This window comes from Podarcis vaucheri (genome assembly GCF_965113315.1).
Source record: "Podarcis vaucheri genome assembly, chromosome: 5".
Lineage (NCBI taxonomy): Eukaryota > Metazoa > Chordata > Lepidosauria > Squamata > Lacertidae > Podarcis > Podarcis vaucheri.
The window spans coordinates 74,018,853-74,033,101 of record NC_138763.1 but is presented as its reverse complement, the minus strand read 5'-3'; the positions used below and the strand labels follow the sequence as shown (position 1 = coordinate 74,033,101).

Genomic DNA, 14,249 nt, shown 5'->3' with positions numbered 1-14,249 from the left:
ATGTTGCCTCTTGCCTGCTCTGATGAAGTGAGTGTCCAAGTCTCCACCACATAAGTGAAAAGATGACTCTATATCACTCCATATACTAATCAAGTAATTGCTTGATTACCTGAATTTACCAAAAATTTCCAGTTACCTAAAGAGTTGGTGTTATCAGTTGAAAATACTTCTTCAGCCTTCACTTCAGGGAATTGCTGGCTTCCTGTTTCTCTGCAACAAACAGGGAGGAAAATTGTTTTGTTGGTTTGTTGATAATTAGGGAATAAAAACCTTTATAAATAATACAGGGGGATATATTTATCACTGCTCTCTTTGGTTGTCTCATTGAATTCCAATGTGTCCTTGGTAAAAGCAGTATGTTATTTACCATATTTCTCCGTCTATAAGACGCCCTCATGTATAAGACCCCCCTCCCTGTATTTTTGGGGAGTCAATTTTAGGAAATTGAGGGGAGATGGCCCAAAGTTGTTGAACCTCTCCCCCCAGGCAGCTGAGGGCAGGAAACACTCCCTAGATCATTTCCCGCATGCAGTGGCATTGGGGGAAGTTGCACTCCCACCAGCCATCCAGTTGGGAGCGCAACCTCCTCTGATGCTGCCATGCACAGGAAACAACCCAGGGACTGCCCGCTGTGCGCCACGGCATTGGGGGAATTTGTGCTCCTGTGCAGATGGCTGGCGGCGCACAGCTCCCCCCCCCATAGGCAGGAAACACCCTCCAGATCACTCCCCTCTCGCTGCAGCATCGGGGGAAGCCGCGCTCCCGCCAATGAGCTGGCTGGCCGCGCAGCACTTCTCCCCCCCCCCCGCCGCCATTATCCGTGTATTGGACGACCCCAGTTTTTTGATGTGTATATATGCATTTGGCTCCTGTTCTTCAGTATCTGAAAGGGAATGAAGTATTATATTAATGATAAACCAGTTAACAATAATAAACTTGAATCTAGTTCAAAATGTGAACATTTTCAAAAGATTACACAGTATTTCTGTTTTGATAAAGGCTCCATTGTTAATCCCATCAATATTCCTCAGCCTTCTCAGACTTGGAGATCCACCAAGTCTTTTAACTCCAGCCTGGAGTGTATGACATGTCTAATAAATATTTTACTGTATATGTTTATCTTTCTCCTCTTTAAAAAAACACCACAACTGTATGTGTGTACTCAGTATATGAAATAATTTTAACAGCTATTTTTAATTATTTCTGTAGAGCAAATTATAGAGAAGGATGAAGGGCCATATTATACACACCTTGGAACGGGACCAAGTGTTGCTGCAGTCAGGGAAATAATGGAAGACAGGTGAGAAAATACATATCAGTAAGTAAAGGTTGAATAAATATAGGCACAGCGCTATACACCCCCCCCAAATAAATCAAATATATATAATGATAGTATAAGTGGTTTATAACTTTTTCTTTTCTTGCGATACTTACCTAAGGCCTCCCTGCCTGATTATACTAGGTCGGAACTACAATATCTGTATTTGAGCTATAGTAACTAGAATGCTGCTGCTTTTTGAGTGCTGACTCTGTCTTCAGGAAAGGGGTTGAGACTCTCATAAGACAGTTGGTGTTAGGAGTTGGACAGGAAGTGGGTATGTGACATGGTGTGCTGAGGTCTGGAAGAGTCATCTCTTCTGTGTTGGTTTCTTAGGACTGTATCCAAGGCAGATGGTCAGTCACAGGAGGTAAATAAAGGACAACGTGGCCAATTGTAGTACTGGGCTGGAAGCCAGCTAGAGCTTGAGGGAAGTTCAGATACCATCTTGACAAAGGAGAGAGACCAAATGATTTCCTGAACAAGAGTTGCAAGGTGCATGCTTTCCTTTTCAGAGCCAAGTCACATTAGCAGTTGCTTATCATCAGCTACAATCCAGAGTTCTCATTTAGGTGTGCCTAAGGAATTGGGTATGCCCATCAGGACTTCTGATTGCTTTCTTTGAATAAGTTTCTTTGAAGTACAGCATCCCATACTGCATCATGATATGCTTTCCACATACTCCAGATACTGAGGTCACCTTAACATACTTAACACATTTAGTATGGCCCAAGCTTTCATGGACACCATGTCAGATGAATCTAGTACTATAGTGCTAGGGTGGATTGCATCATCATGCTATTCCAGACATTCTGAATGCTGCTTGCCAGACGGAATGACACTCTCCTTCCCCCCGGCATGCTGTTCTGGGGATTTTCCTGAGCCCATTTCAGGGGGCATATGGGAAGAGGAGGGAAGCCGCATTGCACAAGCAGAAGTCATTGCACAGCACTTCTGGTGAGAGGGCACATGACGTAGGTTAATCCCATTCTTATTTTGTTGGAGTTCTCCATGTGGTTAGGTTGAAGATCTGGTGTGTTTGTAAAGTGTAGATGTTTTACTTTGGGCTCCCACATTTAGTAAATTTTTTGGTTGGATTAACAGAATGTATTAAATTGGCTGGAAAGGTGCCACAATTACTTGGAAAGCAGATCTTAAATGTTTAAAAGGGCATTTTTCATTCAGTTGCAAATGGGGAAGAAACATTCTCTTTCTCAGTCTCTCTCTGGAGGGAATGCCTCTTTTTAAAGGTTCCTGCTATAACATTTATTTGATAAAACCATTGTTATATTAATGTGCAAACATATGCAGATTTAATTGGTTGAATTACAGTTCATATGATCAGCTAAGATAATTGATGACAGCCCTAGTTTTTAGTAGCAGTTATTGGGTGGGATAGTAAGAACTGGGATTAAGAGGACAAGATAGGAATGGTTCTCTAAAGTACTATAGTCAAAGTAGTGTATGCTAGCAATGAAAAGTGGTTTTTTATTTCAGTGGCACAGAAGGCGTAGTAATAATAATAATTTTATTATTTATACCCTGCCCATCTGGCTGGGTTTTCCCCACCACTCTGGGCGACTCCCAGCAGAATAGTAAAAACATGAAACATTAAAAACTTCCTTAAACAGGGCAGTTTTCAAACGTCTTCTAAAAGTCAGATAGTAGCTTATTTCCTTGACATCTGAAGGGAGGGTGTTCCACAGGGAAGGCACCACTACCAAGAAGACCGTCTGCCTGGTTCCCTGTAACTTCGCTTCTTGCAGTGAGGGAACCAGCAGAAGACCCTTGGAGGAGGACCTCAGTGTCTGGGCTGAGCGATGGGGGTGGAGACGCTCCTTCAGCTATACTGGGTCCATTCCTAAGGACTGAGGAAGGGGTTAATAGCTGCCTTCCCCAAGTGGTGCTGGGCATAAGCTTGGAAGGGGCCTGTTGCTTCTCTACTTATTAACGGAATTAATTACTAGGACATTTCATAATCCTTACTAGTTTTTCCTTTCTACAGGTATGGAGCAAAAGGAAGTGCTGTAAGAATTGAGGTAGTTGTGTATACAGGCAGAGAAGGAAAAAGCTCCCAAGGGTGTCCAATTGCCAAGTGGGTAAGTTTTTGTTTTATAGTAATATATCTTTATTTGTATTCTTGAAATTCATTTTTTTATTGCAGTTATGGTGCTTAAGGCCCATGAAGTGGTTTTTTCTTAGTGATCAAAGTGCTATTTATTTATACATTAAAATAATTTTGTTACCCCCTTTGAATCAAAAAGGTTGCACAATGTGACCAATGATCAAATCTAAGCCAGTCAACCAAGAATGAATGAATGAATTGAATTAAAAATCAGCAGCAGTAAACCAAACAAAAACCAGCAGGAAAAAGCTTACGAGCTGCTTAGTAGAACATCCAAAGACAGAAATTACTATTGGGACTGAAGTTTCGCTTGGGTTTTTAGCCTTATCCAATCCCACACTGAGAACTTCTATTGCCTCCCTAGACAATGCAGGGTGGCATGGGTATTATCAGCATACTGGTGTCACTGCACACCGAACCTCTGTATTTAATCTTGGTAAGTTTTACAGCTGTTCTATGACAGGGCAGTATTACTGTCACGATACAAACAAGAGACCTGAGGCTGAAGGTGATTGGTTTGCCAAAGGCCAAATGGGTAAGTTCATGACTGAGCTGGGATATGAGCTGTAGACTTCTCAGATCACAGCTTATGTTACTAACCACTATGTTACACCAGCCACCTGTAAGCCACACCTTGTTCACACAGGCATATTGGGTTTATTTTAATAGTTAGTCCAGTTTTTATTAAATGGCTTTGTTCTGAAGATTATGGATATCAACAAATTAATCCATAGGATGGGTTGTAGCATCTACTATACCAGCTTGGGGTCCTAAACTATGGTATTATGCTGCCTTCCTCACAGTGTATGTGTGGGTGCTAGGTACTGCCTTTGTGTGTGAACTCTGCATTTTAAAACAATGCAAGAACCAGGTGTTCCAGTTTGCTATGTGCCTTAAATCTGGCGTCTGATTTTGAACATGGAATATCAGTTTGTTATTCCTTACCAATAAACCATTTAATGTGACAGCTGTTGGAATGAGTCATTCTGCAGTGCTTTTTTGCCCTTGTTTGTACCTGAACTGATAATGAAGCATTCTAAAGTAAATGCCACTGCTCCCATTATCTCATCCCTGCTCACATGCAGGTATTTACAGCATTCAAATAAAATTGATTTCTGAGTAAACTAACCCCTGTTTCTCTTCTTGGAAAATTAAGAGCAAATTAAGGTTTGTTCGATGTCAGTTTATTATATAACTTTGCACATAGGTTAAGATCTATTTTGCTCTGAGCTTTGTATTGTGGTTTCAGTATTGAAAGTGAATGCCTGTGTTGATTCTCTTCCATTTTAATTCAGCGGCATTACCTAAGCTGCGCAGTTAGGATAGCACAATGAAATAGCTTATTTGGAGCAGAGTTGTCTGTGGACTGGTAAACTCTATGCCACTTTCTGTGTTAGTAGGAAAACTTATGTCATTCACAGAGATTCACTGGCTTAAGTGTGGGCTTCAAATTTGTGCTAAGAACTAATTTAAGGTGAAACAATAATGGCAATATGTTGTGCTTTGTTCTTATAGAACAAACACTGGAGAACCAACACTGGCCATTGTGCTCAATATAAGGGTAGACAACACTGAAGAAAACTAAATTTTAAAGAATTTTTCCTGCATTTTTAAAAATGTTTAAAGTATTTATATATGAATGAATTACTAAGTTTCCAAGCTGTGTACATAAAAATTAAAAAGCATACAATGGACAAGATGGATTGAAACTTTATTCTGTTATTATAGACTGTGGTCATCTATAACACCAAACTTAATATTTGATATTTATATAGTTTATATTTTTGCTGAATTGGTGTTAAATATGTACTCTTTGTGGGGTTTCCCTTGAGATTAGTTTGGAAGTTGCAGCTAGTGCAGAATGCTGTGCCCCGGTTATTGTGTGGAATACCTGGATAGGCATGTGTTACATTGTGCTGAGGAAACCGCGCTGGCTGCCCATCAGGTACTGGGCTATGCTGAAGGTCTTGTTGTTAACATATAAATAAACAGCTCAGACCAGGATACCTGAAAGACTGCCTGCCCTTGTATATAGGCCTGTAGGATCAATCAGATAATCTGAGAAAATTCTTGTAGTACTGTACCCTACAGAATGTCATAGGGTCATGATATGAAGATGGGCATCTTCTGTTATTGCCCTGCATTAAGAAATACCCTTTGCTGTAAGTGAAGCAGCAACCATAAGTTGTTTCAGATGTTTTGTGAAGTCAGATATTTTCGCCCAGGCTTTCCCTGACCCATAAGAATCTCATCCTGCTTTTGGGGTTGTATCCAACAAAGTCATCCATGATGCTTTTATACTACTGCTTTATTTTTGTTGTAATTATATTGTTTTTATGCTGTACACCAGTTAAAGAATTGTAAAAGTATTAAGTGGCATATATCTATATATCGGGAGGGATGCGGGTGGCACTGTGGGTTAAACCATAGAGCCTAGGGCTTGCCGATCAGAAGGTTGGTGGTTCAAATCCCCATGACAGGGCGAGCTCCCATTGCTCGGTCCCTGCTCCTGCCAACATAACAGTTCGAAAGCACGAAGTGCAAGTAGATAAATAGGTACCGCTCCGACGGGAAGTTAACCAGGGTTTCCGTGCATTGCTCTGGTTTGCCAGAAGCGGCTTAGTCATGCTGGCCACATGACCCAGAAGCTGTATGCCGGCTCCCTTGGCCAGTAAAGCGAGATGAGTGCTGCAACCCCAGAGTCGTCCTCAACTAGACCTAACAGTCAGGGGTCCCTTTACCTTTATATATCGGGAGTGAGAGAGAGAAGAAATTATAATGATTTAGGATGTATTTACACTATTGGGGACATTTCTCCCCAACTTTTAAGCACTTATATTGATTTTGTAATTAAAAACAATGCAAATCATTTGAAAAAAATCAGATATCCTTGCACCTAGATAATTGCAAGGTTGCCAGGAAGCAGTATATTTCAGCCATCAAATGCCTGGGTGAATATGCAGGCTTTTAAATTCCTTCTGAATGTTAATAATGAGGAAGGGAGATGTACCTCACCAAGGAAAGCATTCCATAAATGAGGAACTACCAAGATGGCGGGCACCACCAACAGGGCCTCCCCCACTGACTGTAAGACTTGAGATAGATGATATTGGAGGAGGTGCTCATTTAGGTACTTGGGTCCCAAGCTATAAAAGACAGAAATGAAAAGTCTCAAGAATAGATAACATTAGTGAGAATGGGGAATAGTGTAATATATACAGTTTGGAAATTATCTGTAATTATCTGCTAAAGCAGCAAGATGAACCTCGGTAGTCTGTATTTGACCATCTTCTAAAAGCTTCATCCTGTTTTTCTGTCATGTGGCTTTGAGCTGTTCCTATAGTTTGTCTCCAATTTCAAATTCCCTTAGAATTGTAGAGTTGGGAGGGACCCTAAGGGTCATCTAGTGCAACCCCTGCAATGCAGGAATCTCAACTAAAGCATTCATGACAGATGACCTATCTCTGCTTAAACACCTCCAATGAAGGAAAGTCCACCACCTTCCGAGGGAGTCTGTTCCACTGTCGAAATTTTAAATTATAAAATTTAACGCTGTAAAGAAAGTGTGGAAGATCAGTGTTTTTATTCAATAGACCCTTGTTCAATAGAACCACAAGGTCCTTTCTGCAGTCTATATCTGACTGGTCTCTTAAATGTCATCTTGGTGTGATAAGGATTATAATGCACTGAAGAAGCTACAGGGTACAATTAAGAGAGAAAACAAAGCTGCAGTTAGGATCTTTTAAAAAAGCTGAAGTGCTCAGCACTTTCCTGCATTCTAGACAGTGGTCTCATTTTCACATCCTTTAAACCGTAGTTAAACTAAACTATGGTTTCAAGAGTAACAGGCAGGATGCGACTGCACCTTACTGAAACCATGGGCATTTTGCTTGTTTTCCACCCCTGTTGGGAGCTGAGCTTGTTTGGAGGAAATGAATCACAAGCTCAAGTTCAGAGGTAACACTTAGCCAGACCATGGCGACCTAGCTCCTGGCAGCAATAAGAGCAGGATAGAAGAGACATGTATGCTTCATGTTCACCTTAAAATCACAGTTTAGTGTAATTGTGGTTTAAAGTGTTGTGCATATCAGACCAGCAGAGACTTGACTTTGCATATCTACACTGTGCCATTTCATTTAGAGCTTACTGTTCTTACCTGTGTTATATCTACATGTCACAATCTTTCAGTAGTGATTGGACCAGACATCCAGAAAATTTAAATCCATGGTTGCATCTTTGGTGATGGAAGAATAATAGGTTAGAGATCTTGCTACATGAAGGTTTGAGCAATGTGTCAGAGTTCAAATAAATTGCCACAATTTACATTCTTCTCCTGGGGCTGGTTAATGCATACCTCAATTCCTATTTAGTTTTTGCCGCATTGTTGCTTTTTATACTGGCGGATGACACACTTGGTGTATTTGCACATAATGCTAAGCCATGACTTGTTTCTCCCAACCTTGGTTTGCTTCCTCTTGCCTTGTCCCTTGGTTTCTTGCCTTCCATGGTTGTGTTCAAGCATAATGCTAAAACCAGACATGATTTTTAAGCCAATAACAAGCCACAGCTTCATATTGTAGTTTGCTGGCCGAAAGCAAACCATGGTTAGACTGCTGGGCTGAGTCCAGATATTCAAACAAACCGTGGCTTAATGTTTTGTGCGAACCAGGCTGTTATAAACTGATATGTTTTCAAGTGTTTTATTGACTGGAGTCTTTTTTCTGGGTTCCATTTGTCTTGTACACATTGTAAGCCACTGCTCTGCAGTCTTTCTTAGAGTTGCTGTCTGTCACTGCAGGCAGATGGAATCTTATCTGCAGGATGTTCCATTTTGGAATTAACTGCCCTAATCTATACTGCCGTAGAGAGAAGCTATTTTACCTTATGTCTGGATTCCACATTAGTGCAATTCATTCTATCATTTATATGTGTGTGAACCCATGCACGTTCATATTAGTTAGTTGGCTGATGTTGAAGGGACAGTCTACATCAAGTAATATATATTCACAGAGAACTTATTCCTTATTCCAGAGCTCCTGCCAAGGGTTGAGACAGTTGCTTCAGCAATCTAAAAGAGATATTTCAAGTAAGTAGAACCCAAGCAGTTAAAACTGCTGCAGGAAGTATGCTTGCCCATGGCATTAACTTTTATAAGTGCATTCTAGACATTGGGGTATGTGGTTTTGTAAAAACGGATATTTTTAATAATTTATTTAAGGAATAGTCTTTTACATATACAAGTCAATAACATTGGAAGATTTAAGTATCTCTAGAATATTTGATCATGCAAGATCCTAAAAGTACTCCTGCATAATGACTTCTGATTATATGCCATTATGAAACACCAACATAGTGGGAAGGTATTTCAAGTTTGAAGTATGTTGAAATGCCATCTATTACCTGCTCATTTCATATTCAGGAGTCCCCAGTGTGTAGGAAAAGTGGAAAAGGAGAACATCCTTGAGATAAATTCAGGCTACAGCAGGTTCTCTAGCATGTAATTTAGCAGAAAAGCAGACAATCTAAAAGGCCAATTAAAAATGCAGAAGTAGCACATGGTTCAGTGCTTCCTGTACTGTACCATTTCAAACTTTAGTTGAGGGGGAGATCGTATACTTTCATGATCCTCTGCATTTGATGTTTTTAATAAGGAGAAAGATAGTGCTTTGAATGTGTTGAGTTATTCTGTTGCTTGTGGTTCCAAATAAAAATTCTCATTTGCTTGAAGATGTAAGTGGATTTGTTCAACATCATGATTTGAAACAATTAAGTTACCAAGAATGATTCCTAAGAATGGGACGTACGTTTAACTTTTTGCATGAGTTTGTGAGTAACTGTATGTCTGTAAAGGTGAGCAGTATAGGCATGTTGCATATAGAGACAGTCTGAAGCTAAACTGATCTCAGTTTGGCTGGTGCTTGGATGGTACACTGCTTGGGAATTTTGTAGGTAACCTTGAGTCCCATGGAAGAAAGGCAGGATATAAACTTTTTTTATAAAAAGGATGAATAACCTAATCTGCAGTCACATGTTGAAGTTTGAATGTTGTTGATTTACAGTAGGGTGAAATTCAAAAATAAAAACCTTATGTCAATACAGCTCCACAACTGTTCTACCCAGGAAGTTTGCAGAACATTGTGGTTACTGGGATAGTAGGCAGTACTGCGAATTCCAGTATACAGTGGTACCTCAGTTTACGAACTTAATCCATTCCAGAAGTCCGTTCTTAAACCAAAACCGTTATTAAACTGAGGCACACTTTCCCTAATGAGGTCTCCTGCCGCCGGTGCCCTTCCACCATTCGGATTCCATTCTTAAACCAAGGTAAAGTTCTCAAACCGGGACACTATTTCTGGTTTTGCGGAGTTCGTAAACTGAATCGTTCTTAAACAGATCTGTTCTTAAACTGAGGTACCACTGTAATGTGATGGTGATAATAGAAATTCTGAGAAATTAGTTTAATTTCACTGCACACAGGTGGTGTGGTGACAATAAAGGTTTATTCTTCTTATTGTTTTTGTTGTTGTTGTTGTTATCATCATTGAAATTTTCAAGAATAATCAATCATACCACTATTTTTATAGACTTAGTGATATTATGAAAATCAGCACTGGTTTCATTTTAAGTATTGAGGGATGTATAATATTGAGAGACCATTTTAAGAGAACTTTGAGGGTAAATTCATTTTGATTTCATTACTGAAGATGTGAAGTTACAATTCTGGCATGCCTTCTGTAAAATTCAGTAAAAAAAAAGAGTAGTAGACTTGGTAGACCTGTTGTAATACTTTTTCATTCCCAGTCATAGCATCAAGCAAAAAATAAAATTCTTTTAGCAAAGCCATAAATACATAAATAAATGCACTTATCTCATAGTTCTACTAACAGCTAAGCTACAGCTGGCTCAATCCAACATTTAAACCAATTAAAAGGTACAGCCCTACAAGTAAGCAATCCACAGTGAATTATAGTTGTTTGTTCTCCAATAGGCCTTAGATTTTCACACTGCCCAGAAAGGATCATAAGTGTCTTTAAAAGTGTGATTCAGAATTGCCCCAGGTGGTTTGGGAATCTTGGGTATTTGGAAACGTCAAATGTTTTAACAAAAATACTTTAAGTAGAATGAAATGTATTTGGAGGAGACATGTTGAATTTAGGGGTGCCTCCTCCCCTGACAGAACCTACAACAGTTGCATGGCATGCAGAAATTTCATTGCTATGCCTTTTTGCTGTCAAATATGTGCAATGATTTGAAAACCTGCTCACATTGAATTTCTGCAGTTATTAAAAGTACAGAGTCTGTGTTGGTCAAAAAAATGGCATTGTGGAATACAACTCAGTGAGAGACTGGATCGTAAGGCTTCTGGTGTATTTTAGCAGTTTAAATCTGATATCTTACATTGAATAATTGCTACGTAACCTGCTGCTAGTAGAGTTGAATACAGAACCTGCTACTTTGCTAAAATTGGTTGTGAATCTATTTGTGCTGACCATCTCTGTTTAGTACTTCAAGGTTGTACTTTTACAAAGGAATAAATAGCATAGGAGGTTGTTTCTAAGACAAATGAGCTGGGAATGCCTTTGTTCCAGGGTCATAAGTAACTGCTAAAATGTGGGGGTGTAAATCACATTTGGGAAATTGGTAAGCCACTTTGGGTCCTTAGCTGACTTTCATGTGTGGCCTGTAGGCCCACTGCCCAGCTTATTAGCGCTAGAAACAGTTTAGGAGCCTACCACTGGGGATGCACCACAGCTGTTCTCAATGGCACTCAGCTGAGTGGGAGGGGAGGTATAGGCAGCAGAAGCCCTCTTTTGACATCCTTCTGTCTCATCTGCTTCATTTCATTCACATTTGTGACATAACGTGCCTGTGAGTAGGTATCTCTGCATTTTATGGTCTGTAACCTCCTAAGATCCAGACTTGCATATGCTTTGCGTGCTCCTCCATTACTGGTACTGTTATCAAAGAAGAATTGAGTAAGTGTGTAAATTTAATGTTACCATCAATAATTTTTTTTATAGGCCAAAGTGCCAATGTTACATGTCCAGTCACTGAACAAGGAATGGGTTTCTGTGCTCTTTTCTCCCCTTTCTCCACTTTGTTGCAAATTCTGCCTTGTCTTTCCAGCTTTAACTGCTGTACTGACACTAACTATGGAGTTTGTTAATTCATCTCCAACTGTGGTTTTGTAACCTGGTTAGAGTTGATGTATTGGGACGACAACGCTGGTGGGTTTAGATTAGTAATAATTATTTTACTGTTTTGCCTACCAATTTAAAAGAATCTGTAAGCTTTCAAACATGTAACACAGTGCAAACCAGTTAATCCTATTAATCTAATCCATCATCTCTGCAAAATGAACACTCAATTTGGGGTACAATCCTTTTTCCTGTCTGATGCTGTGCTCATGATTGGAGGAAGCTCTGTAGGACCTGACTTTACCCTCTTCACTTTAGCACATATGTATCTCTGTACATGAGCCATGAAGAGAAGGACATGGAGTTCTGGTATGCCTTGAGGCAGGCATGGGTAACAAATAACCCTCCAGATGTGACTAACTTAGAGAGTGGTGAAGACACCAATAAAACAAAATTCTGGTAAATAAGGGTTGGTAGCAATATGCAGTCTTTAGAAGAAATCCAACACAGGGTCAGCACAGGATCTTTAGAAGAAATCCGACAGCAGGGTGTCTGCAAACAAATAACTGGCATCAGTGCCTTAGATCCTTTCTGTTTGATCTACAAACAACTCAACCTGTTTTTCAGGTGATACGAAGAAGTAGTGATGAAGAAAAACTGCTCTGCTTGGTTCGACAGCGTGCAGGACATCACTGCCAAAATGCCGTCATTGTGATACTTATTTTGGCTTGGGAGGGGATTCCTCATCTTCTGGCTGACACTCTATACAAGGAACTGACCCAGAGCCTCAGAAAATATGGCTGTCCAACTAGCCGAAGATGTGCACTAAACGAAGAGTGAGTGCACTCCAGAACACTGATATTTTGATGCATGAAAGTTTTAATTCTCCCACAGAATTTACTTCTGTGACTTGTAATTAGTCTTTTTAAGATTTCAGATTATAGCCCTAGTACATAAAACTTGAAAAAGTGTGATTTTGTAGTTGAGTAGGATGTAGCCAACTTTTAATTGCCAATTTGAGTATAGTGTGGGAGGACCAAAATGAGCTTTCTGCTCCTCCTGTTTCCATCTCTGGCAAAAAAAGAAATTACAAGACGACAGGTGTGGTGTTTCCCTTCATTTTAATTTACTTGAGCCACATCTTGTTGTGCTGCTTCTGATGCTGTGAAGGAATCACAACCAAACCTATCAAGCATGATATCTTTCTCTAAATAGCTTAAATTATAAACTTAGTATATCCCATTAGAAGGTCAATTGACTAGGAACTCTCTTATACACAGTAATGGAAAAGTAACATTTATACCCAAATTGGTCAATATCAAAAACCGCTGATGAACTATGACATGTGTGTTTTTCCATTGTTCTGTTCAGAGATGTTTGGGGGTATGCATTTATAGAAGCTTGCTGCACTGCTGGCTGATTGCCACTTGTTTAAATCTTCCACAGTCGTACCTGCGCCTGTCAAGGCCTTGATCCAGAGACATGTGGAGCATCCTTCTCATTTGGCTGTTCATGGAGTATGTATTATAATGGCTGTAAGTTTGCCAGAAGCAAAGCCCCCAGGAAATTTAGACTTCTCACTGATGATCACAAACAAGTAAGTGTCCTCCCTGCCTTTCTCAAAATAATTTCTAATTTTACTTTTTAGGAACTAAAAGCAAAAAGGGTGCAGGGTTTTTTGCTAATTGGATCACTTGGGCATATGCATTTATAAGCATTCAAGGTAGCATGATACCTAATGTAATCTCCTCATTTCCCCCTCTCTATCCCTACTACATAGATTCTGTGTGAAGACTGAGCACCACGACAGTGCTGTTTGTGCCAAAGCACTCATACATTATTGGTTTACAGTACACCAAGATCTTTCTTGACATTTCCCCCCCCCCCATTTGTTTGCAGTTAACTTGCTGGCTCCTTCACCATTGCCATCCTTTCATGCCTCCAATAGCCCATAGCTGACTGTAGTTTATGTATGTGCCCTCCCAGATAGAAATTGAACACCCTCAAACATCTTCAAGGTGTCAGTTTAAATAACAGTTATTTCAGCCACTGTTTAGTTTTTATTTCCCATAGTCCCAATTTTTAAAAAAGTTGGAATACTTCATGCTAGCATAGGGGGCATGCTGATAGTGTGTGGTTTTGGTTTATTTTAATTTTTCCCAGTATTTTCCTGTATCTGAGTGCCCCAGAGTGGCACACAGTAAACATTGAAAGCATTCAACATTAAAAAACCGTTAAAGCCATATATAGCTATAAACAAACTGAAACCCATTGTAAAATACAATAATGACAGGAAAAGTTGAAAGTACAGTGAAAACCTTCTCCTTGTGCTAGTTATTCATCTCTTCCAAAATCATGGGTCTGCAGGTGTGTTTTTGCCAGTCATCTAAATGAAAACTGTGTAGGGGAATAATGCACCTCAGAGAAGAGACTGTTACAAGTTTTTGGGGCTATCACAGAGAAAACCCTCCCCTGTGTCCCTGCACTGTGAATCGCCTTTGGCAAGAGGGCCACAATAGGGACTCCTGTGCAATTCTTAATGAACAAGCAGGCTGGTGTGGGATGAGACGTTTTCAAATACTTATGTGCTGCTGAAGCAAGTGCTAAATCATATAGTTCTTATGTTAAGGATGAAAAAGATAGATCACTTTATAAATCTGTTTTCTGT

The 14,249-nt window shown here is 39.8% G+C and overlaps 1 protein-coding gene across 2 annotated transcripts in view; it reads left to right on the top strand.

Annotated features, from left to right (window-relative positions):
• Positions 1–14,249, top strand: part of TET1 (tet methylcytosine dioxygenase 1) — an 87,405-nt gene that overhangs the window by 52,772 nt on the left and 20,384 nt on the right. For both annotated transcript variants that reach the window (XM_082223778.1, XM_082223777.1), the window contains 4 exons: positions 1,210–1,300; positions 3,324–3,417; positions 12,209–12,417; positions 13,028–13,178. In XM_082223778.1, the coding sequence (XP_082079904.1) occupies positions 1,210–1,300; positions 3,324–3,417; positions 12,209–12,417; positions 13,028–13,178 (545 nt within the window). The remainder of the gene's footprint in view (positions 1–1,209; positions 1,301–3,323; positions 3,418–12,208; positions 12,418–13,027; positions 13,179–14,249) is intronic.